The sequence below is a fragment of the Plectrocnemia conspersa genome, unplaced genomic scaffold (genome assembly GCF_051122295.1).
Source record: "Plectrocnemia conspersa isolate PC_06_02 unplaced genomic scaffold, ASM5112229v1 ptg000004l, whole genome shotgun sequence".
NCBI lineage: Eukaryota > Metazoa > Arthropoda > Insecta > Trichoptera > Polycentropodidae > Plectrocnemia > Plectrocnemia conspersa.
The window spans coordinates 1,637,120-1,662,430 of NW_028277168.1; the positions used below are offsets into that span (position 1 = coordinate 1,637,120).

The window sequence follows — 25,311 nt, forward strand, 5'->3', positions numbered from 1 at the left end:
TTATTGAAGAACTTCACAAATATTTGTAGCAGTGAACTAGTCTGGTTCATTAACATCAATGATAGGATTATTTTCAGTTTTTGATTCATTGGGTTTGGTCACCATATGATCTAAGAATGTCTCCAAAATATTTATCTTTGGTAACATGTCTATTCATTTTCAATATAAAATTATATTTTTGCGAGGATTTACACACAAGGAGTCGCTCTTATAAATAATTCGATTTAGGCTGTATGCTTTTTATATCCTTTCGTTATTTAAACGAAGCCTTCGAAAAATATCAACGCTACCCGTTCAGTATTGTTGGGTCGTTCACTCCCTGGGATTATTCAAAATTAATTCACAAGAATCTCAGAAAGCCATGCAGATATAGTATGTACATACACCGAGCCGCCGCCGCTCTCGAGATTTTGGCTTAAAAACTGGTTTTAAGATGCAAAAAAGTTTAATCCCAAATAAACCATATTGATTGTACCATTACACGCCGCCTTTGCGATAATGACCCCCTCGCTTTGGTTGTACGCCCTCCGCGACCCGACCACCATATATTACGCAAACACCTTTTCCTGACTTTTGTCGCTCGTTTCGCGTGTGCTTTTATTTTTCTCTCTCGCCGTTCCTTTTTCAATTGAGACATCCAACAATATGCATATACGGTGTTAATTGCCAATGTTAATTGGACCGAGTTTACGCCGAGTTGTGGCTTTTTCCTAACGATACATCGCTAAGGACATTATCACCTGGAAGAAACTGACCTCAAACACGCCATTACGAACAGTGTTCGATTCTAGACTTAATAAATGAAGTGTTAATTATCCTATTCTACATTCAGGAAATAGAAACAAAATTAGCATTGCTACAATTTTATTACTATTTACACTTGCCACAGATATAATGACATTGCTTGTGTATACTAAGATTAATACTACTATCAAATATAAATCAAACTTAGTTGTGCTTTTATTATATAAGTATATGATAAGATCTCAATGCTTAGTTTTTTATAACAAACATACAATAACTTATTATTAAATAAGTGATCGAATTTACACAGGGACGGCATTTAGGTGGGGAAAAGGTAAGAGAAATGCCCCCCCCCCCTGAATTCGGCCAGACATTTTTGACTTCTTAGAAGGGATAATTGATTTTTGCGCTCTCATATTGGTCAAAATTTGATTTAGATATTCTTAATTTAATTCTCATTGTATGTCGTAATATTTTAATAAAAAATAAACGATAGGTAACCGAGCGTTTACACTGCGACGGCGACGGCACGATTTCATTGCTTTTGATGTGCATATGTCCATAAAAATGCATGTCATTTAATAAAATACTATATATTATATAGAAATATTTAAAAAAACGACCACTGACTGGTCAGCTTTTCCCCCTCCTGGAAAAAGCTGAAATGACGTCCCTGAATTTACATCAAATTATCGCAATGAAACGAATAAATCTTACAAAACAACCGCAATAATTATATACAGGCGAACCGGTCGATAAGCTTTTTTTCTTAAAGAACACCGCTGCTGCTTAAGAGCGAAATTGTCGCTAATGTTTCGACTTTTCGAAAGAGGACACATTTTAACGCGGAGATTGTCTCCGCGATACGCCATCGTCCGTTTCCACCGTTTCTTCCTTTTTTCGGTCTTCCCTCTTACTTCTTCCATTATTTTATCGAGCGCATTGAGAGAGGCTCGCTGGTTCGTGTCCGCGAAATAAAATATGCAAGAGATCGGTCGTCCGTTATCGAGAACGCATTAAAGCAAACAAGAATGGTGGTCTGCAGTTTCCGAAATTCCAAGAAATTCCATTTTATCTTTCTCTCACTCGCGTGTGTATGTGTTTTCTTTATTTTTATTTTATTTTTTTCAGCTCCCGACGAGAACAAATAAAACACGCGAAATGGCGAAAAACAATACGAGAGGCATTCGAGACGGTCGTTCATGCAGAAAGCTCTTGAAATATACCGAGATCGTGGCGGAGTCCTATCTCACGATCCTCCAAAACAGTGAGGATTCTTGGAACGCCAAAGAAGCGCGTGGTGATCCGTGGACGAATAATTAACAAGGCGAAACCTTGTGATGGTCTGATTTTGTTACAAGTGAAGTCTTCGACAGATCGAATGCAGTTGTCCATATATATGTTATATAATTTGTTCAGAATATTATAGACGAAACCTATGTTATAAATATTAATTTAAACCAAAATACTTATTTAGTAAAGTAGATATACGCATTTTGTTATCCGCGTCCTATACTTAGTTTTGCCTTAATCATGAGCGACGACAAAATGATTCCTATCATCGCATCGGCGAACCGAGCAAAAGACAATTTTGGCTGGCTAACAATATCCTCATTCTCAGATAACGCTGGGAGTATCCTGCGTAATCGGCCGACCTCGGCAACGGATGGTAATGATGACAAATACGATCGTGAAAATTTCACCAAGCACATCACCGGGGATTGATCCATATATGCGACGATCCATTACTGGATCGGCCAAGTGATGCAACGACCAATCAATTCTTCCATGCGGTCGCACGGTAATAATTTGTCTTACCAAACAATGGTGGTCGTGTGTACAATAAACGCGACGACAATTTCGAGGAGTATGTGCATATTTTACGTCATTGCGCAATCGCAACATTTCGGTCAATTTAAGACTATTGGTTCAATTATATTCGAAGCAAACCGATCGCTAGCGCGTGACGTTTTGGTTTAAAAGAGAGCATTAACACTCCCCCCATTTTTTCAAATAATAAATTTATCTAAATACAAAATCTTAATATATTTTATATAATTAAGATTATAAGAAACAAAATAAAATAATTAACATTAATGTCAATGTAATCAACTTTTTATAATTATTACAATCAATTAAATTTTACTCGAAAATAATGTTTTTGTGGCCAAATAAATTGATTGGCGTTCGCGAGCACGCAAATGTCAAAATTAATAAATAACCCACACACACATGGACAGCATACACAAATTGAACGATTGCATGAACTTGTGTGTGTGCGACTCACGGATGGTAAATTGACGTTTGAGTGTATGCGATGCCGCGTAACGAGTAAATTTTATCCTGCCGTCTCCCATAGCCGGAGCGGCAGGAGGCAATTTAAACAAATCAGTTTTTATTAATACGAAAATCGCTGTAAACAATTACGACAATTTGTGCCATCCATAGAGGAATTTAACCCGCGCCACTCGGCGACGCCAGCGCCGCGCTGTGTGGAAACGCCGAACTAATAAACGTCAAATGAAAAATGACGAAACACGCAAACAAACCGATTGTTTACGTATCAATGTCGACACGTTTGAATTTCGATCTTATAAACAAATTAAACACACTATATGCTTGTTATTTAGATTGATCGTTTTTCATTTCATTCGAATATATCAATTTTCGCAACTATCTCAATATCAGTGTTGCTATAATAAATTTTAAGGTGCATTTTTCGATGAGTATTTTGGTAGCAACAAATTCGGTTTTACCGTTAATTTTGCTTTAAACCGGACTTCTGAAGTAAATATTGAAAATAAGGAAATCTTAGCATTTTTTATAAGTTTAAAATGGATGGAGAGCAACATAATGTATTTTATGTAGACCAGAGCTGACGAGAGGGGAGGTACAGGGTATGCAAATTTCCAAAGTCCGGTCGTAATATTCGATAAAATAAATCGAACTAATTTTAATTTAGACTTAGTGCGATCACGATGCGTATAGCTTATGCCGGACTAATAATGCTGATAATATGACTATTACATCAGCATATGCAATACGAAATAATAATAATTATGAACAAGTGCAGTCGCAAAAATATCTCTAATTCGATTTATTTTGATGCGAAATAACCGCGATTTTTGGAAATGTTTGAGGGTAATAATAATAATTATTATAAACATATGTAGTCGTAAAAAACAACGTTTGTTTATTTTAAAAATATCTATCTCTAATTCGATTCATTTTAATGCGAGGGGACCAGCAAAAATTAGCACCGGGGCCTGATTTTTTTGGCCCGAAGTAACGCATTGGGCTAAAGCCTGTCAGATTACAACAGAAGATTTAATACAAATAAAATAGTGATTTAAAACATATCCATTATTTATATTACTAAAAATTGATAACATTTTAAACGAATTCTAGCTGTCATTTTTAATTAATTAATAATAAAATAGTTTATACGCCATTATATATGCATGTGCATGATTACACAAATAAAGAACAAACAAGCACTTGATGCGATTGTCAGTCGTTTCAATTTAATACTTCGCCTATCTCCCCAATAGATTCCCCCTTTTCCGTTTTCGACCGCCGCGCCGGCAAATTAATTTATTGAACGAATCAAAATTGATTCAGGCGCAGAAAGAAATTCCAATTTCAGAACGAATCTTTCCCAGGCACTGAAATGCTAAAATGATCGACCTCCTCCCCTCGACTTCCCCCTGCGTCTCGCGAAAACTAATGCAATTGTGACGGACGTGCATGACAATATAAAAAAATGAACGGACGAGAAACGCACAAATTAGTTTGAATAAAAATGACCATCAATTAACCCCGTTTCGGAGAGTTGGTAGTCATGATTGTGTCATTGGCTATATATTTTTTTACATCTGACATATCAATTTACGGCCATAACCGACATTATTTTTCACCACATATTATCGTTTTTTCATTCGATTCAATTGCAATTGAACGATTCGCTGCGGTGAATTCCACGGAATTCCTAGCTCTTAAGCTGTGATTTATCTGTTTATAAATTCATAAAGGCACGTCTCCTTTTAAATTGTTCAAATACGGGATGTGTGCGCTCTCAATCGAAACGTCGTAAGCGACGTGTGAGATTAACGACTACAATAGCATACAACTTCAAGTCGATAAATGCGATTATTGCATACAATGAGTCAGTTTTAATTTGAACGTTCAAGCCAATATAGACTCTATTTCAATTTGACATAAAGCTCTATATTGCACTACAGTATCTTTCAAGCTCAGAACGAGATTTTTCGAATTGTTAAATGGATAGAATTGAATCAATCATAATTCGTGAAGCACGTACAAGTGATTTTGATCCATAATGACATTTACTTTCATATGATTGCAAGTCTAAAATCGATTGACGTAAAAGCTGCATTCAAATTTATTTATATTAAAATATTCGCTCCTTATATGGATCGTTTACATCAGGGTCAGGAATAACCATTAACATGGAAGCATTTTAAGACTTAAAGTAGGAAATAATACTGTAAAACTAATATTACTCTAGAAATAATATAATAGTTGAAAAAAGTTCTAGTAAAATATTTAATTAATAAACGAAAAGTCATTTGAAATTTTCATATTTTTTATTTTTGCCATTTCTGGCCGATATGAAACTTATTTTTTATGCTAAGATGCTGCGAACGTTGAGAATAGAATGGACCATTATTTGTCAAACACACGAAATACTTTAATTAAATGAAATACTATTAATCTTAATAAAATTTATTAAAATATTAAAAAAACGACCATTGACTTGTCAAACCCCCCCCCCCTGGAAAAAGCTGAAATGTTGTCCTTGACTTTGTAATAGTCTGAGTGGAATGTTTTTCTTTGAATACCGATTGTTGTTCACATACAATATTTTGATAAAAAATAAAGTCCTTCAAAAAATTATAAAATAAACTTTCTTACCGATAATTAAATCGAATTTGATAAACAAATTAAGAACAATTGAACGAACGTCTTCGTGCTTGCACCACCGCATTTAAAATATAATAAATACGAAAGCTTATTATGAATTTATCATGAACAAAAAATTAACACAAACATGAAACACGGCTAATTAAGCACTAGTATAATCATACAAATAAAATTATTTACAATTAATATGATTATTTATTATAGGTTTGTGTTTTACGTATTAGCTTTTTTCATCCTATATACATATATTATATTTATTTTTTATTAGAATAATTTGACGTTAATTAAAAAAAACTCACCAGCTGGAGATAGTTTAGCCCTGAGATCGGCACTCAGCGTGTCATCCTCAAAATTAGCAGCAGGCTTAGAAAATATGCTCTAAAATCATAAATATGACTTTATTATCAACTTGCCTTAATAAAATAATGTAAGTATGTATTGTATTTTCTGCATACGTGTAATCCTGCTAAGTCTTCCAAATTTCTTCTCATCAATAAAGTCTGTTGCTCGAATTCTGCTACACTGTTACCTGCACTCGAAGCAGAAGCCGAAAGATCCTAAAATTGTTTACATATAGAATATTATTACAGATTCATCTTAGAGGTAATGTTATATTCATTTTATAATATATACTCACTTGAACGTCTGGGTCTTTTGAAACGCTCAAATCTAACGTGCGATCTCCGTCCGAGTCCATGCCAGACGCTGCGCTATCGTCTTGAATCGAGTTTGATCTATAATATGATATTTTCGCATTTAGTCTCATTCTTCGTTATACAATTTTAGCATATATGTAAGTACTGTACCTTTGAAGCTCCACGGGAGATTGCGTCTCTCTGTCGTCTGCGTAGGGCGTTCCCAAGGAATTCATGGCATTGCTTGCGAGTTGAGACCACCTGTGCTGCAACCACGCTGGATACGGCTTGCCGGCTTGCAAGGATTCTATAGCTCTCACTTGACCGTTTAAAGCTTCGGCTACTTCGTTGGAAGATAAGCCGTAAATGCCCAAGAGCTCTTTCATGGTATTAACGGCATAGTCTCTGAGGACTTTATTGTTGTTGGGATTCTCTCCGTTTTGCATTTCTTCTTCTACATCGTCTACTTCCATGGGCTCTCTGCCGTCATGGTTTGAAGTCTCGGGCGACAGGTCAGCCACGGGGCTGCCTTCGTCGTCGTTCTTCATGCTACCGTCGGAAGAATTGTCCGAATTCCTTCTTCGCGTCGGCGAGTTAGTTTTTATTAATTGAGAGATCGCAAAGGGACTCTTAGTGCTAAAATTTTTGGTTTTATATTCGCTAGGCGTTATACTTAAATCACTATTTCCAGTCGTGTCGTTTTTACCCTGTGCCGCGTTAGACAATTGCAAACTTTGGATGTAAGACTGCTGAAACTGAGAGGACATGTTCAGCGACTTTAGCGAGTCTATCCTCTTTCGGTGCTCGGCGAAGTCGAGCAGGTGACGGGCGCCGTCGTAGTCCGAAGTGTCTATGTTCTCGTTGGAGTCCGTGCTTAGCCGCCTGCCGGACAGGTCCACGGCTTCGGCTCCCTTGAGGAGCACCAGGTTCTTGACTCCGATTTTGACGCACTTTGAAATCTCTTCGTCTTCTTGGTCCTCCGCGTCGGTGGGGCTTCGAGACAGCCTGGTGGCAGCTTCCATGTCCTCGTCGTGGTCGTAGATTCGGTCCTGGGAAGGATCACTATCGACTCCATCGTCGATTTCTGTGGCGGGTGCTATGGGTGCGTTGGGGGCGCAACGAGGCTTGAAGTCCTTACGCTTGTTTCTCTTGGCCGGCCAGACGGGAGACGACAGGTGCTCCCGCGGAGGCTCCTGATGTGCAGACATGGCGGTCGTCATGGCACAGCTCCAGATATTCTGGTGCTGTAAACCTCCAAACCAGATTCGCCCTAAAACATAAGAAAAAGTTTCAAAACTAATATCAAAATATAAATCTGACCGAGCGTTCACACTACGACGCGACGGCATAAATTTTATCCAATAGAAAGCATAGTTACCGTCGTAGTGTGAACGACCGTATGTTATTTTTTTAATATATCTATCATTAAAAACAAGGTTAAATATCAATACAGTTAGATTTTTCTTAGTTAAGATAATTCATTAGATTAGTATTTTATAAAATCAGAATTCATTAAATCAGTATAAATTATTTTTACATATAATAGATATCAATATGCATCAAGATTTTTGTCGCAAAGGTATGATAAATTGATTTACATATATCTAACATCGTAAACGACATTTTTATAAATTTACATACTTGCTTTGACAAAATGTTGATAGATTGTATGATTTTAATTAATTTAAGATAATTTTTTGGTTCTAAATTACAAGGATAGATGTGTTTATTATTAGCATGCTTAGGTTTTAGTTAAGGTCGATTTTATATGCTAGATTTATACTTCATAACACTTTATTTGCCACAAATATTTGATTTATAAAATCTAAGGATTTAATAGATTGGTGAATAGGATTTTTTTTAAAGCAGCGCCTAATTAGTCATTAAATTATTGTGAAAAAAAATATTTAATCCAATAAAAATTGATAAAAAACATACAAGTTACATAAACCAGTAAATTTATCACTACAATATTATTCTATAGTAAATAATACATTTTTTTTTGATGCAAAATAAAAAAATTTCGCTGTACTACTTTAAAAATAATATTTATAACGAAGAGCCTATAATTTATGGCATTTATTTACTGTGACAGTAATTTGAATTAGTTAATTAATAAAAACGGTCATAACTATAATTATATTAACACTAATTCAATAAAATAAAAATCAGATTTTTTGAGCAATAAATACACGTTACTGTGTTACTTCAAAAAATTACAATTATAACATAAGAGTACGTCATTTTTAGGTCACTAAATTATTTATACGGTCATTAACTAAAATAATAATAATAATCATATTAAATTAAAAGCAAACATTTCTTAGAACAAAAATATACATTTCACTGTGCTACTTTAAAAAAGCAAAATTACAACATAAAGCTCATGATTAATGTCCTGTATTTCAAAAATCAGTAAATTAATTAATCTGTGAGTAAAAATAATAATATAAATATTTGATTAAATAAGAGCAAAAAATACATTTCACTGTGCTACTTTAAAAATTAATAATTATAACGTAAAGCCCATAATTAATTTTTAATGTATTGAATAAATCAGTAATCTTGATCAGTAAATTAATTGAATGGTTAGTGACTATGATAATAATAATAATAATACTGATTTATATAAAATAATAATAAATTAATTACTAATTCAATAAAATAAAAACTAAATTTTTAGAGCAAAAAAATACATTTCTCTGCGTACAATCAAATCCTGTATTTAATTGATCAGTAATGTTGGTCAATATATTAATTAAATAATAATTGTACGAGTAAATAAAAATAAACATTTTTAGAGCAAAAAAATACATTTTACTGTGCTACATTAATTTTTTTGTTTTATAACGTAAAGCCAATAATTAATGTCTAAAATTTATTGAACTAGTAATTTTGCTTAAAAAAATTAAAACTATATGGTAAAACCTACAATTAAATTCTGTATTTAATGGATCAGTAAATTACTAAAACAGTCAGTAACTACAATAATAAGAATACTAATTCGGTATTATAAAAATCAGGTATTTTTAAAGCAAAAAAATAATCATGGCCCGTATTTATTGGCTCATTAATTTTGTTTGCTTTTGGTCAGTAATTTAATTAAGCGGTCAGTAACTTATAATATTCATTTACTTTTTTAATTAAATGGTAGTTTTATTTTGCCTGAATGTTGATATTTTAACTGGAAACGATTATAATAAAAAAACGAGAATTTGACGCAAAAATCTTGTAAAAAAATGTCTGGTTCAATATTTTTCTAAAATTTTATGATAGAGCAAAAACTTTTAATGAATTAAATATATACAACATATTATAGTACAGCATAATCATAAATGCGATAGGAAATAATTTTACAGAGCAAATTTATGTTTTCTTAAGAATAATGATACAGCTGAATATTAAAAAGCTTTAATTGAAAGTTATTGTTTATTTTTTATTAAAAAACTGTTTATATAATTATTTCTGCTTTTAATGTATTAAATATTTACTATGTCTCGTTGTATTTTATAATTAATTTAAATAACATATATTTTGCTGTTTTTAAAAAGAAAAAGTGTTAAAAAAACATGATCTATTTTTGGTAAAAAAATGCAAAAAAAAGAGAAGAAAGCTTTAATCATTGACTTTTAAAATAAGATAAATACTTCTCTCACTTCTCATTGTATTTCCGCATATTTGAAGATTTTGATTTATGTACTAAACTGTTTTGGAATTTGGTTACAAGCTTCAATGACATAAAAAGCGCAAATACACCTTGCTAAAAATAGTAATTTAAGCTATTCAAAAGTTTTTTTGTCGTTAATATCTTTAATCGCTTTGCTTAAATCATAATTAATTACGCAGTTGGCCATTAAGTGCAGTACTAACATACAAGACGAAGAACAAAAAAAGTTCTTGAAAGCATCTAAAACGCCATTTTAATTGGCGATTACGGCGAAGTGTGTATAAATAGGTGTAAAATTATAGCCGAGATTTTAGAGAGATTTAAGACAGTGTCTCACCTGTGCGAGTGCGACATTAGCATCCAATTAATCTTTTACATCACTCGTTCTTCATCATGTTGTCTTTTCCTGGCAACGTGTACCGTGTAGATAGATTCTTTTCTTTTCGGACGATCTATTGCGAGATCAAAGGCTTGGGTTACCGTGCGCCGAGGTGTTGAATAGATCTATTTCTCGAGCATCGTAGATCAATCTGTGAACAAAGGAATAAATAATGACTATTATAATTGATCTTCTTATATAAAGCGAGAAATTTATTTTAATACTACGTAAGAGCGTGTGTGTATTCATAGTTTTTTTATTAATCGTTAGTGTGCGAGAAGAATCAACACCAATCAGAAAAGTCTGTGCTCGATGGGCGTGTCAAAACTAGAACATTATATGCCAGTAATTTTCAAAGAATATATATGTATTTGAATTATCACAACGCATTTTTTTATGTATTGAATGGAATGCGTCGATCATCTCAACCCGTTAACGACCGAGTGTAATTTATTATATTGTAATTATTTTTTTAGAGCTCCGATTTTTATAATACATATACGTTCTTAACATCAGAAATCTAATTCCATAATATATTTGAATATGGGCTACTTTTAAACGCTCCATAAGGTAAAATAAGCGGCAATGATTAAAAAAAAGTATCTCTCTTTATATATATATATATATATATATATATATATATATATATATATATATATATATATATATATATATATATATATATATATATATATATATATATATATATATATTCTCATACGTATTGCAAATTTAATATTGTAAATAAAAAAGTTTGGTTTATTATATTTTATTTGAGCATTTTAAATATATCATTATTAGATCCATATCACTAAATTATTTTAAATATAAAATTAATATTCTAAAATGTACGAAACACGATGCCCGACATTGATTCTTATATATTATAATATTATCTCAAAATTATCAAGGGAAATCTCTACACTGTAAGTTTATCAAACCAAAAGAAACACTGTTGGCTCGTCGATATTTTCTTTCGATGAAAATCTTAGTGATTGATGTATCAATACATTTTTTCGTACAAAGCTTATAAACGAGTCCATTTATATTTCTTACAATGCACATTGTCTGCGGTATTGTTTCTTTTATTAACATTTTGATGAGCGACATATGTATATATGTGATACATACGAATGTGTATAAACGGGTCTTCGTTTAAAATTCACCGATACTTTTTAACAAAAAGGAATAAGGCCGAGATGGCGATATAAGACGATCCGTTTCCGAGAAAAGGACGGGGAGAGAAAGAAACGAGACGATAAGGCCGAATGCATTACGAAGAGATGTATATATACATATTTTTTATTTTAATATTAATTGCTTTTAAAAGTACGGAATCATTGTGTTTCGATGGAGAAAAAAGAGCGTTTTAAAGATGGCCGCTCGTGGAGAATGACATGGCGCGTTTTCGACGTTATTATTTTTACATTCAACATTTCAACGGCTCGATTTTAATTTGCGTAATTTTATTTGTGCACGAATCGCGTGGGTTTTTGCTAATCGAATTTGTGGACTTTGCTATCGGAGTGGTGGGCAATTTTTTCAAGAAAATCTATGAGAAAAGCGATCGTTTTTCATCATCAAATGGATTTTTGTGACACGGGGCATAACATATTATGTATATAAAAATCAATGACGTAACTGTGATAATATTATTTTGAAGAATTTGATTTCGATACGTATATGAGTTGCCTTTTACATATTTACAGTTTTATTGTAAACCACTTTAGACAATATAAAGCAAAGTCAAAAAATCTTTGGAATAAGATGAACTTTTATGTAGTTAATAAGAAATATTTTTATAGAGCAATTTTCATGATTGATTTTACTGGAAAAGGATATTTCTGTATAATAATAAAGCAACCGACATTAAACTATTATAATATATTACATTTCCATATTATATTGGTATTACTCACACAAATATGCATACGTGTATAAAAATACCATTTAAACAGAAATAAGGTATTTAGGACTAAAATGTTGTCTCTAGTTCTAGAAAATGTCTATAAAAGCAACTTTCATCTCTACACTTTTAGACTCATTTTAGATAAATATACAATAGGATTACAACCATTAAATTAAAAAAAACTCTGGCTCATTAAGATGTTCATTCGATAAAAATCTTAATGATTGATGTATCATTATATTTTATGTCTGTGTGTTTCTTTTATCAACATTTTAAAAACAAGATTTTCCATGATTATATTTACGCAAAAAATATTTCAGCAAACCAAGGTATAATCAAAATCAATTTTATTATAATATTGGTATTCATGTACATGGGTTAAAGTAGGTCAGAACCATACGGAACGCCGTTCCAAAAAAATATTTGGAAGCAAAAACCTTTCCAATTAAAAATCGTTTTATAATTACACATTCGTGAAATGCTGCGAATATTGGGAATAGAACGAAGTAATTTTATCTGAATTTTATATAACCTCAAAATATTTTTAAAAGTAATTGATTTAAAAATAAAATATCGTTCAGGCTAAAAATATTTACATTTCTATTAGATACCTTGTGAAATGTTATGAACGTTGAGAATGGTATGGACAATTTTTACCTGAATTTTATATTTACAATCTGATTATTTGTAAAAGTACAATGTTTTAAAACAAATTTCCGGTCGGACTAAGAGAGTGCGTTTTATTATCAATATATCTGCAATTCTACAAGTTATAAATTTATTCTTAGATATATGTGAAATGCTACGAACGTTAAGAATAGAGCGAATCATTTTAAAAAAATAGCTACATTTTTATGGATATAAAAATATTCTTTACATACTTTTAAAATGCTGCAAATGTAAAAAATGGAACCGATTCTACCTGAATCTTATATTTGTAAAAGTAAAATATTTTAAAACAAATTTCTGGTAGGACTGAAAGAGTGCGTTTTATTATCAATATATCTGCAATTGCACAAGCTATACATTTATTTTTAAATTAATGTGAAATGCTACGAAAGTAGAGAAGAGAGCGTACCGTTTCTATCTAAATTTTATAACGTCAATGTATTTTAAGTTGAAAAAAATATATTTTTGATTAAAATAACTGCATTTCTACCGGATATAAAATTATTCTTTACATCTTTGCATAATGCTGCAAACGTTAAAAATAAAACTATTTGTCAAAGTAAAATATTTTGTGCAGAAAATGCTATTTAGATTGAAAAATGCGTAATATAATTAAAATAACTTTTTTATCAAATGCTGCGAACGTTGAGAATGGTACGTACCATTTCTTACCAAAACAAATTCCGATCGGACTAAAAGAGTGCTTTTTATATACAACTGCATTGTTACAAATTATAAATTTATTTTTAGATCTTTGTGAAGCAGCGCATTTTACAACTTTAAAGTATTTATGAGAATGAAATATTATTAAAAAAAATGTTTGTTTTTGTTTTAAATTAATAAGCAGCATTTCTACTGTATATAAACTCATTTTTTTTACATATTCACAAAATGTTGCAAATGATATGAATAAAACGCACTATTTATATCTGAATATGATAACATAATTAAAATATTTAAAAGCGTGCTTTATTCTAATAAGAATAAAATGGACCATTTTTACCTGAATTTAATTATCAAAGTGAAATATTTAAAAACAAAATGCTGCTTAGGCTAAAAAAGCGTTTTATAATTTAAATAACTGCATTTATATAATCTCATTTTTTTTTTGTGAAATGCTGCGAACGTTGAGAATGTAACGGACAATTTCTGCATGAATTTTACAATCGTAAAAAAGTTTATAATTGTTTGTATTATTTTTTTCTTAAGTTCATACATGCATGATAATAATATTGTTGTATTTTATCAAATCAGACAGTAGAGATCTACAAATAAAAATAAGATTCACTCTTTTAGATTGGCAAGCAACATAAACAATTCATCTCCTGGACTACGTATCAAATCGTATCGTACTTTCACGCGAGATTTATTGCGTGTCGACGGGATCCGCCCGCGTGCCTCAGTTTGCGACCGCTGCCAGTAATGAGTCCGTGTATGCAGCATTTGTCTGGTACAATAATAAACCGATCGAGAAAGACGCAACAGGGAATTTCTTACATCTGGATCTGTACTGATTTAAAACCGGGTCTCGGCGCTACAAGACCGAGCCCTGTGTACTTAGGTATGTGCACCTCATATGAAATATGAAACTGCGAGTACCAAACGATATTTTCCGAGGCGATCGCTATCGTTCGCGCATATTAATTGTGTAATTGTCGGCGCCCTTTGCTATGGACTTTGTAATTAAATTAAATAAAATTCCCCCCGCCACGAGGCGTAGGTGTGTTTCGCGAGATTTTTTATGCGGCTCGATTGCCCGTCTTCAGAGATGCTGTATTGTGTGACACTCTGTTTGAAAATGGAACTTATAGCTGTGTTGGTAATGTTTGCTTTGGCGTAAAGCGCTCGATAGTTATGACCTTCTTCTGCGAATATGTCGTAGGCCAATCAAATGCGAGAGAAACAAACGCAAGAGGGATTGGTGCGATTAACCAATTAAGAACCAAAAATCATGCAAAAATAATAATAAAAAAATATTTTCCGGTTCTTGTTGCTCGTTAATAATAGTTATGTTTGCATACAACGCATTACCTCACATTTGTGAAGCTTTTTTAAATATTTTATTTCACACGCTAGATCATATGTATTTAAATGGATAGATAAGACCATTTCTTTAAATTTTAATAAATCATAAACTGCAGGTCTTGATCTTGACTTAAGAAATTAACGGATGAAAATCTTATGATAAATTTCATACAAGATCGCATACGTTACGAATGCCAATCAACAGAACCAGAACCAATATAATAGCTATATTTATCTAGACTGATCAATTTTAATTAAAACATATTCGTCACCCATCTATAAAACATATATGAAAATAGTAATACAATCAATAAACGTTAAACGGCAGTAAAAGGGCAATTTAATTTAACTATTCGACGCGCGAAGCCGTATAAATCTTTTAACTTATAGGTCGATCCTCCGTTTGTCTTCCATACATGAGCTCAGTTTCATATTATACACCTGGAGTCCGTATTGGAATATTTAAGTATAAATATAACGCGTACACGTCGTCGTAGAGTTATTATTCATAATGTATATACATAAATGATATGAAACGGTGCTACAAATCGCAATTGTAATGATCGCCGGTAAAAACGTAAAACAATACGCGCGTGCATGCAATATCAATCGGAGGATAGTGAAACTCTTTATATAAGTTATAAACGTATAATGGTATGGAGCATTAACAAGGAATGCTTATAGGTGTTTGTTTTATTTTATTGAAACGGATGAGATAAGATCGAGAATATGGCGACTAAATCGAACATAATTAAGCTCTCTCTATTCGAAGCGACATTTTGTTATTAATGATTAAGAGATAACATCAATTCGTTTCGGATTATTTATTGTATTGTTACGAGATTTGCTATTAACCAGCACAGTGGCTATAAAGTATGAATCTATACTTTTTAGCATTTAGAAATAGTAGCGAAAGTATAATAAAAACTGTTTATATTCAACTACTTTTAGCTACAAATACACAATAAGTCCATAAAAATGCTCTAATAAAAATAAACGTTATATATAACTGTTAATCAAATAATAAAAACAGTGTCAATAAGCATTTTTTCATAAAATAAAATCGTTACTCTACCCCTAGCAATTACAATTTATTTATTTTTATTTTTGAAAACATATTTTTAATTTAAAATATACGATACAAATAGAGTGAAAAGTCGCGCGTCTTACGCTCGCGAAATAGACTTACGCACACATTTAAATACCAACAATAGTGACGAATATAAAAAAGTGAGGTTATAGAACTTTTCAGACAAAAAAGAATGCTGGATCATTGCCGGCCGGCCTATGCGGGGCATTTGTATCCCATTAGTTTATTCAAATTTAGTGATGTATGTATCTCAGCGTGGTACCGCTGCTGCCACAGCTCATTATTCAATAACTTTTATAGATTGATGTTTCGCCGTCAGGGCCGCACTGGTAACACCGGACGAGGGCAATAAATGAAAGCATACAAACACATTTTTATGTTGATATAAAACAAAATTATTTAGATTAATAAAATAGTATACGGAGATTTTCTAAGACTTGGCTCAAGGTGTTGCTATATTCGTTTTTAAATATAGTTTAATATGTAATACGGTAATAATCGTTTAATTACATAGTCGAATTTCATAGAAATACATATTTTCCATTAAAAAAGTTGCTTCCAAGGCCGGCGTAGCTGTCAATCCATCAACGTCTGGCGTGGCTGCGCCTTCTTCTCGTTTTGTTCTACGCGGGACAGGGTGTTTATGGCGTTATTGAATAATATTTCATAATAATTGTCTATATTTATGTTACAACTATTCTATTTGAAAGCAAAATTTATAACAAAAAATAACTTTAAAAAATGATGTGCCCTTTTTTTTATATACAATCTTTTGACCAGACAGAGAAAAATCGCAGAAGTGGGGGGGGGGGGAATATATTTTCATTATAAATTAATAGTGAACGAATGTCAATATAATATACATGCACAATAATGTGCATTTGTTTTGAGCAAGCTAATTTGCTTTTTATTTAGTCAGATTATATGTTTAATGCTAATCAATCGTAAAAATCAAAGTTCATTTCTGCTTGAATTTAAAAAATATATTTAGATTATGGTAAATATTTTTAGTAGGGGGTGAATATATTTTTATTATAAACTAAAAGAGCAAATAAGTACAGTTTTGAATGAATATGATTTGAGCAAGCTCTTAAAGTACAACTAAATTTAATTAAAAATAAATATATTATTTTAAAAAAGCTTCAGTAAATGTATTTAGTAAAATATATTTTTTATATTTATTTTACTTATGTTTATAAGTAAAATATTAAAAAATATGTTTTACTAAAAAAATTAATATGATATTATGCTTAAAAATAAACTTTTTTTCTTAAGTCGTTGATTAAGCCATGTAGTGATTTTTTTGCTGATATTTTTTCTAATACAGTAAATCAATTTTTCGGGAAAAAATCGATACATATTTAGCGACACTGCAGCAATTTTTAATTTAAAGATTATGTCATATTGATATGATATTTCAAACATAGATTAGTGAGCCGGGTATGGCCCGCGGGCCGTACGATTCACACATTATTATTTTTTCTAAATTATAATTTTTAAGGATTTTTAAAATTCCCCTTTTTTCCTCAAAAAAAGTAGGTAGATATAAATAAATTAATAAAAAAATACCTCTAATATATTTTGTGATTACTTTAAAAACTATTGAGGGATTGCAAAAAATATTTTGGCAAATAGAATAGATATTTAATGACACTATTCTCTCACCCTTCGCTCTTATTATTCTCTGTACTGGTTTAAGACATTATTTTTTAATAAAATACAACATATTTTTTTACTCTTCCTACAATGTCTAAATCGTTTTTTTAATGTAGTGATTATATATTATTTAATTTAATGCAACAATTTATTAAATATTGAATTTTTAGTTTAATTTTTTTAAGGATGGTGCAAAAAGTATGACTCGATTATTTTTGTTTATAACATTAAAAACTATTGAGGTATTGCAAAATATATTTGACAGTATTATCCCACCCTTTGATCTAGATAATCAAAATAATATATATACAAATCTAAAAAATATTATTTAAATAAAAATAGGAAAGAAATCGATTTTAATCCTTAAATTATGTTAAATTGTATGGTTTTCTCTCGAGAATAATATATATAAAGTATGTAGTACTTATTATTATAAACATCCAGCTCTTTGTGTAACATATGAAGTTAACTATGGGCGAAGCTTAAAGCACATTGTCTGGTTTTAAAAAATACAACAATATTATTCTCTGTGCTGATTTATTATATTAATTTTTAATAAAATACAACATACTTTTATACTCTTTCTTGATAACACTAATACAAAAAATCTAATATTTAAAATTTTTTATCAATAAATAAATTTTTAATTTTAGTGATTAATATATTATATATAATTTAATACAACAATTTATTAAATGTTGAATTTTTAGTTTAAATTATTTTTTTAAGGTGGCGCAAAAAGTACGAATCGATTTTTTTTTTTTTTTTTTTTAATTTTGTTGAAAATATTTAATTATATAATTTTATATTTTTGTTAAGATTAATGCTATAATGAATTTTAGAAAAATGTTAAAATTGAAAAAAATAAAAAAATAACATCATTTGTTGCTTTAAATCTACAACAGTATTATTTTCATGCTACATACTTTCAGTTAAATAAAATACTAGTAGGAAATAAATCTAATATATTTCAATTGTCACTAATGGATGGATAGATTGACATATTAAATTTATATCTAAATCGGTTACTTTATATCGTGATTGATATATAATTTAACACAACACAACCGCACAATAGAGTTGAAATTGAATCTAAAAAAAAAAATCATTGCAAAAATCTGCATTACCGACGCCTGGAAATTAGAATGTGAAAAATGGCAATAGTGCGCGAAGAAGCCAATTGCGAAAATTGACGGTCATTATTTTTGTTATTAGAGAAAGCCGTGGGTAAAACATTTCCTGAACGCCCGGTATCGAAATGAGTGATTCGATTCATTTATTACACATACAGTGGGCATACTAGTAGGATTTTTTTTTATTTCACTCTCGAACCACCAAATCATTTTAATAATGACGAACTTTAAAAAGAGTTTCTATTTACGGTCACAAAAAAGACTCGTAACGAATTCCTGTTTTGTACTCGGATCATTTTTCGGAATTGAGCGATGCTTGATTTGACGGTTTAGAGATTATAAATAAAAATAATAAAAAATGTTGAAAAGCTCTGTAATTAAACGACAATGTTGGCTGATGATGGATTTATGAGAATTCGCATCATATCCGTCGATTGTCAACCAGATAAATTCTGATGACATGCGCACATAAATCTGTGATTAAAAGGGTCTAAGCGCCTTATAGGGCCGCATAGGTTGCTCAATCTGGGATACGCCCAGATATCCGAATTAAAATATGATGACTTCGTTGTCTATGCTATAGCATAACACTGATTCTTGAACTCTTTATAACGATGAATTTTAATCACCACATAGTACATATCAAGTGCATAATTCAACAAAAAATGTTACGTGTAAATATTATTGTTGTATTTTATAAAATTAGACGGTATGTCCTTTAAAATAATATTTGTAGAAATTAAATACGCAAGCTCATATTAAACTTGTAAAGCTTTGAAATAATATAAAGAAAGAATGTATGAATATTTTTTCAATTTTTTTTACAAAAATTTAATATTTAATAAAAAAAATCTTTCAATACACATATTTAATGGTTTTCAAAGTATTACAGTTTTATGTTATTAATTATAATATATATAAAACAATAACATTATTTAAAAGAAACGCTTCAAAGTAAGATTGTAGTACTTCTCAAAAGCGCATTTTCTCCTCAAAGGCGTCAAATGGTGGGGATGGAGTCTCTATTGTGCGAGTGTCTGAAGCGAGCTAGATGAGATGCCAAAGGTTAAGCGTCACTTATTGTGAATCGGAGAATTCTTATAGGTTACTGATCTCGGCCGTGATTCAAATCGTAAATCGGTTATTGATATACATAATGTCAGGGCAAAAATGACGGTATATTATCATAAACAATGGATAAGTATTTTTTTACATTTGAATAAATTGAATTTTGAACCTTTTGGAGCATAACATTGAACAGAAAAGACGTGTGGCGCATTTAAACGTAGCCCAGTGATTTTTTTAGTGAAGACTTTTTGAGAAGCATCCAAAGACCACGGAGCAATAATATTTTATTTATTTATTTAACTATCTTAGCCTAACAAATTATAGTGTTTATAAAAATAAAATAGAGAACAACTTTAAAGGCTAATATATAACCTAATAATAATTTAATTTAGAAAATAAGAGGATAAACCAATTTTAGATGAAACATATTTAAATGTCTATTAAAATTATAGCAACTTTAAAATAGTTATTATAATATTTATAAATATCATAGTAAAAATAAAATCGTAAGATATGATCTTTGTAGTGATCATTGCTTTATTATATCCTAAGTGGCGCATTTATAAGTAGTCCAAAATGCAATAATACAGAAAATAGTTTAATGATATTGTTTCAATTTAAATGATATTAATTTCTCTTATGATAATATATTTTATTATGATTTTAAATAGCATAAATATTTATTCAATTTATTTTGACATTATTTTGAAATAAATTAATTCAATAAATTAACATTTAACAAATAAAAAAAAATACAATAATGAAACTTGAGTGTCTCTCTCAAGTAAAAAAATACCTAAAATTAACCACTAAAAACTAAAAAAAAAAAATGAACACCCATACACACACGCGAATCATCATATCACGTTTCTCATTATGCAATGCAAATGATACATAAAAAAATCACACCGAAACATTATCATTATCCTTCGGATCGCTCGTGTTTTTCGCTCAGGTATTACGTTAAAATCATTTTACATACATGTATTTGTGATATTTTTTTGTTATTTCTTATATTATTTTTAGATATATTTTTTCACGCGCCGGCACTGTCTGTCACCTTGGCATCTCAAATTGTAGGCATTTATTCAAATCAAGACGCATACATTAATGTAATGGCAATTACACACATACGCTCACACAGAGCCTTTTTTCAAATCTGGGTAATGGTTTTTTCGAGTAATTGTATACATTTCGAGAGCAGATTTCGCGACCGACATACACACAAACACACACACAAAGTCATGACCTCGAATTACGTTAACATATTTGTTTAAGTTGGCTTTTAATAATGTAAAAAAATACTTGTCTTTTTGTGTGGGTCGCCCTAAAGGTTGATACATTTTTTTAATATTAAATTTATTCGAAAATTTTTGAGGAGCTTTTAACGTTCTATGTTAAAAATAGGTAGTATTTTTAATATAAAAATATAATATAATAATAAAAAAATAAGTAAACAAATCACATTATTAATGCAATTTATAGATTTTAAACGGAATTCTGGTGACGAATATATATTAATAAGTTCACTTTTCAACCTCATAAAATTAAAAAAAGTTCCATACGAGCATTGAAGTGATATAAAAAGCAGTTCTGGAAAATTATTTTCGTATTCCTTAAATTTAGAATACGATCGTCGGGATGTAAAGTGTACGAGAGATTTCACATCTGCCCGGCTATTGGTATGGGAAGCCGGCAGCTCCCACTGCGAGACATGAAGGCAGAAAGGCCGGAGAAATAGAGAGATTCAAAACGTCAACCGCATGAACGGTTGATGACGGGCGACTGTAAATACAAGCACGAGTAACGGCTGAAGTTCTAGTGAGCATGCGCGATCATTTAAATTTTCGATAAGCAATTCATGGCGCATGCGTATCGAGTGCGCAAGACAGCTGGCCAGCCAGCCCGCCCGCACTGCAATCGGCTTTAGCCGCTCCCTCGGCATGGTTGTTTATAGCCGATTTTCTGAGTGATTACGTTTTATAATTACGTAAATAAAAAAATGAATAAATGATAAAAATATTTAATTTTTAGCTATACCTGTCTATTGAATTTAATGCTTGAGGATATAAAGTATCATTTTTTTGCGTAGCCTGTTTATTAATAATTAGTAGTATTTATAAAATTAAACCTGATTTGTCTCGTAAGGATTACGGTTCAATTTTAAAAATAAAATAAACTAAATTTAGACTGACAAAAAACTAATTATAAATTAAAATAAGAGCGAACCGACGATCGACTCCTCACGTTCCGATCGACGATCTATGTGTTACATTTCAGATTTTAGATTAAAATTTTTAGACAGGTCCACGTTTGAGAATACATAGTGATTTAGTACATACACATGCATAGCTTTATATATATAAATATATTTATAGATAGTTAATTTGTACGATATATGCACATACACACATACAAGAGCGTGACCGCAAACCGGCATTCATAGCAAACTATTCGCTATTATATATTGTAATTTTTTTTAGTAAAAAATGCCCCAGGAAATTTGATCCGAAGCTTTATGGTTCTATTGAAAAATCACATTTTTCACTTATATGTAAATCAATATTGATCTAGATTTTAGACCTTGGGGACCAAAAGCTTGACCTTGCCTGTGGGCAACGTTTTGACTACATATATGTATTATATATCTGAACACCTACACTTTTATTCAACTCGCAGAAAAATTATAATTAAATTGTTCATGCTTAAAAATTAATTATAGGACTGGCTTAATAATTTGAATCGTCATAAATTATGAAATACATAGATTATTGCTCAATTGTAGTTTCGTTTCGCTATTAATATGTTACCCATAAAGAGCATCACCATAAAACGATTAAAAAACATGTGTTAAATAATTATTAATAATATAATATTCATCAAAACGTTTATGCAAATGTTCAATAAAAGTTAATACCGTATAAATTTAGCATCGTAAAATTATTTTTTTGTTTATAGTCTGATTTTATAATAAAAAAACGACTGAACTGGATTAATGTCTGGAGCGATGTATCTGTTTTTATTGTAATATATATACGAAGAACAATAAAACAATAAAAAATGGCCGACAGGCCGATTTCTCATATATTTTGGACAAATCAAGCCTTGGGGCAAAAATACGACAACGATTAGTTCTATAGAAAATATTATATAAAAAAAATCACAATTTATATAATAATACCATCAAATAATTTATATATTAAAAGTTGTTTAAACACAAAAGCTTTGGTAATATCAATTAAATTTTATGACATAAAGGCGCAACAAGTAATCTTAAAGTTACCTCCTAAACTACTAAAAACATTTCATTGTCACTGATCTACTCAAATTTGCTATATATTTACTTCATTCAGAATTGCTATTATTTTATCAATATTTATACGAATAAGCAATCAATATCAGCATAATTTTTTTATATTATAAACAATTTTATAAAAAATTTAGTATTTATTAAGTTGATAATATATACTTATATATGAAAAAGCTTTAAATTTAAAATATGGATGTAGTGTAAATATATTATTATTATTAAAGCTATATATAAACTAAAATACATAACGTATAAAATCGAAATAAAAAAATATAGACCAGTAAAAAAACAATAATATTCTAAGCAATCTAATATGCACTTATTTACAAAATAATATTTAGTAAAAAAAAGCAATAGGGGTTTGATAAATAATGTTAATTGCATATCTACCTATGTTATAAAGCTGGATATAGTAATACATTTACAACTATTTTTTTTAATATCGAGTATCGGTAAAACAATGAAATAGTTTAAGAGCATATTAAACATGCTTATGACCAATGAATAGTTTTTAGCAAATGGGACCTACTGATTGTGATTTCTGAACATACTAGGAAAGTCACTCTTTCTTATTACAATGTCAATGTTATAAGAAAGAAGCTCATAGTCTAATAAATAAAAATATTAACAAACGTTTAGATTATAATCAATTAAGATTATTAAGTTATTTTTGAAAACAGGACTTTAAAATATTAATGTTGCATTTAAAAGTACCAGGAGAGTTTTTGTAAGATTTTTTAATAATTGTAATTTCTAATTATTTAATTTTACAAAGATTTTAATGAAATATGTGAGTATTTTTAAGGTAATACTTTTTCTGTGAGACTTTGTTAAGCATGTCTAATTATTATTTGACATACGAATTTATTAAGATTTTATTGGAATGTAAGATGTCAAAAATACGATAGATATTCAAATTAATAAAAAATACAAATGGCGCATTTAAAAGTAGCCTGTTTATACTATCTTAGGCAATACTGATTCAATGCTTTTTCTGTAAAAATTTGTTAGACATGTCAAATTATTTTACAAACGGATTTATACAAATTTAAAAAAATATTTGATGATATAAAAATACGATAAATATTAAAATTACTAAAAATATTAATTGTGCATTTAAAAGTAGCCTGGTGCGTTTTTATATGGTAATGGTTAAGACACTAACGCTTTTTCTGTGAGATTTTGTTAAATATGTCTAATTATTTGACATACTAATTTATAAAGATTTTATTGGAACATATTTTATTTAATGCGTAAAAAATACGAGAAATATTAAATTTACTAAAAAATAATAATTGCGCATTTAAAAGAAGCCCGGTGAGTTTTCATAAGGCATTATTAAGCAATAACGTTTTTTCTGAAAGACTTTGTTAAACGTGTCTAATTATTTGACATACAAATTAATACAAATTTTAATGAAATTTGTTTTATTTGATGCTGTAAAAAATACGATAAATATTCAAATTACTAAAAAATATTAATTGCGCATTTAAAAGTAGCCTGGTGAATTTTTATGAGGCAGTGTTTAAGACACTAACGTTTTTTTCTGAAAGACTTTGTTAAACATATCTAATTATTATTTTACATACGAATTTATAAAGATTTTTTATGATGTGTTTTATTTCATGAAATGAAAAATACGATGAATATTCAAATTAATAAAAAAAATGGCGCACTTAAAAGTAGCCTGTTAAGAATTTTTTAGGCAATACTGATTCATTACTTTTTATTTAAGACTTTGTTTAAACATGTCTAATTAATTAACATAAAAATATACAAATATTTCAATGATGTTCAAAATACGATAAATTCTCAATTTATATAAAATATTGATGGCGCATTTAAAAGTAGCCTAATGAGCTTTTTTAAAGCAATACTTAAAACACTAACGCTTTTTCTGTAAAAAATTTTTGATATGAATTTATATTTTTTTTAATGAAATGTGTTTTATTTCATGCTGTAAAATATACGATGAATATTAAAAGTATTAAAAAATATTAATGGTGCATTTAAAAGTAGCCTATTGTGATTTTCTTATAAACATTTTCATTATTTCACACGCGAATACATTGAAGATTTTAA

At 29.9% G+C, this 25,311-nt stretch overlaps 1 protein-coding gene across 6 annotated transcripts in view; it reads right to left on the minus strand.

The window, feature by feature from the left end:
- The window catches only part of LOC148235601 (zinc finger protein castor homolog 1-like), a 149,069-nt gene that overhangs the window by 7,850 nt on the left and 115,908 nt on the right, over positions 1-25,311 (minus strand). For all 6 annotated transcript variants that reach the window (XM_088184542.1, XM_088184545.1, XM_088184546.1 and 3 more), the window contains exons 5-9: positions 10,328-10,520; positions 6,495-7,593; positions 6,326-6,422; positions 6,144-6,245; positions 5,988-6,066 (exon numbers count right to left, since the gene is read on the minus strand). In XM_088184542.1, coding sequence (XP_088040668.1) covers positions 5,988-6,066; positions 6,144-6,245; positions 6,326-6,422; positions 6,495-7,543 — 1,327 coding nt within the window. In that variant the 5' untranslated portion in view covers positions 7,544-7,593; positions 10,328-10,520. The remainder of the gene's footprint in view (positions 1-5,987; positions 6,067-6,143; positions 6,246-6,325; positions 6,423-6,494; positions 7,594-10,327; positions 10,521-25,311) is intronic.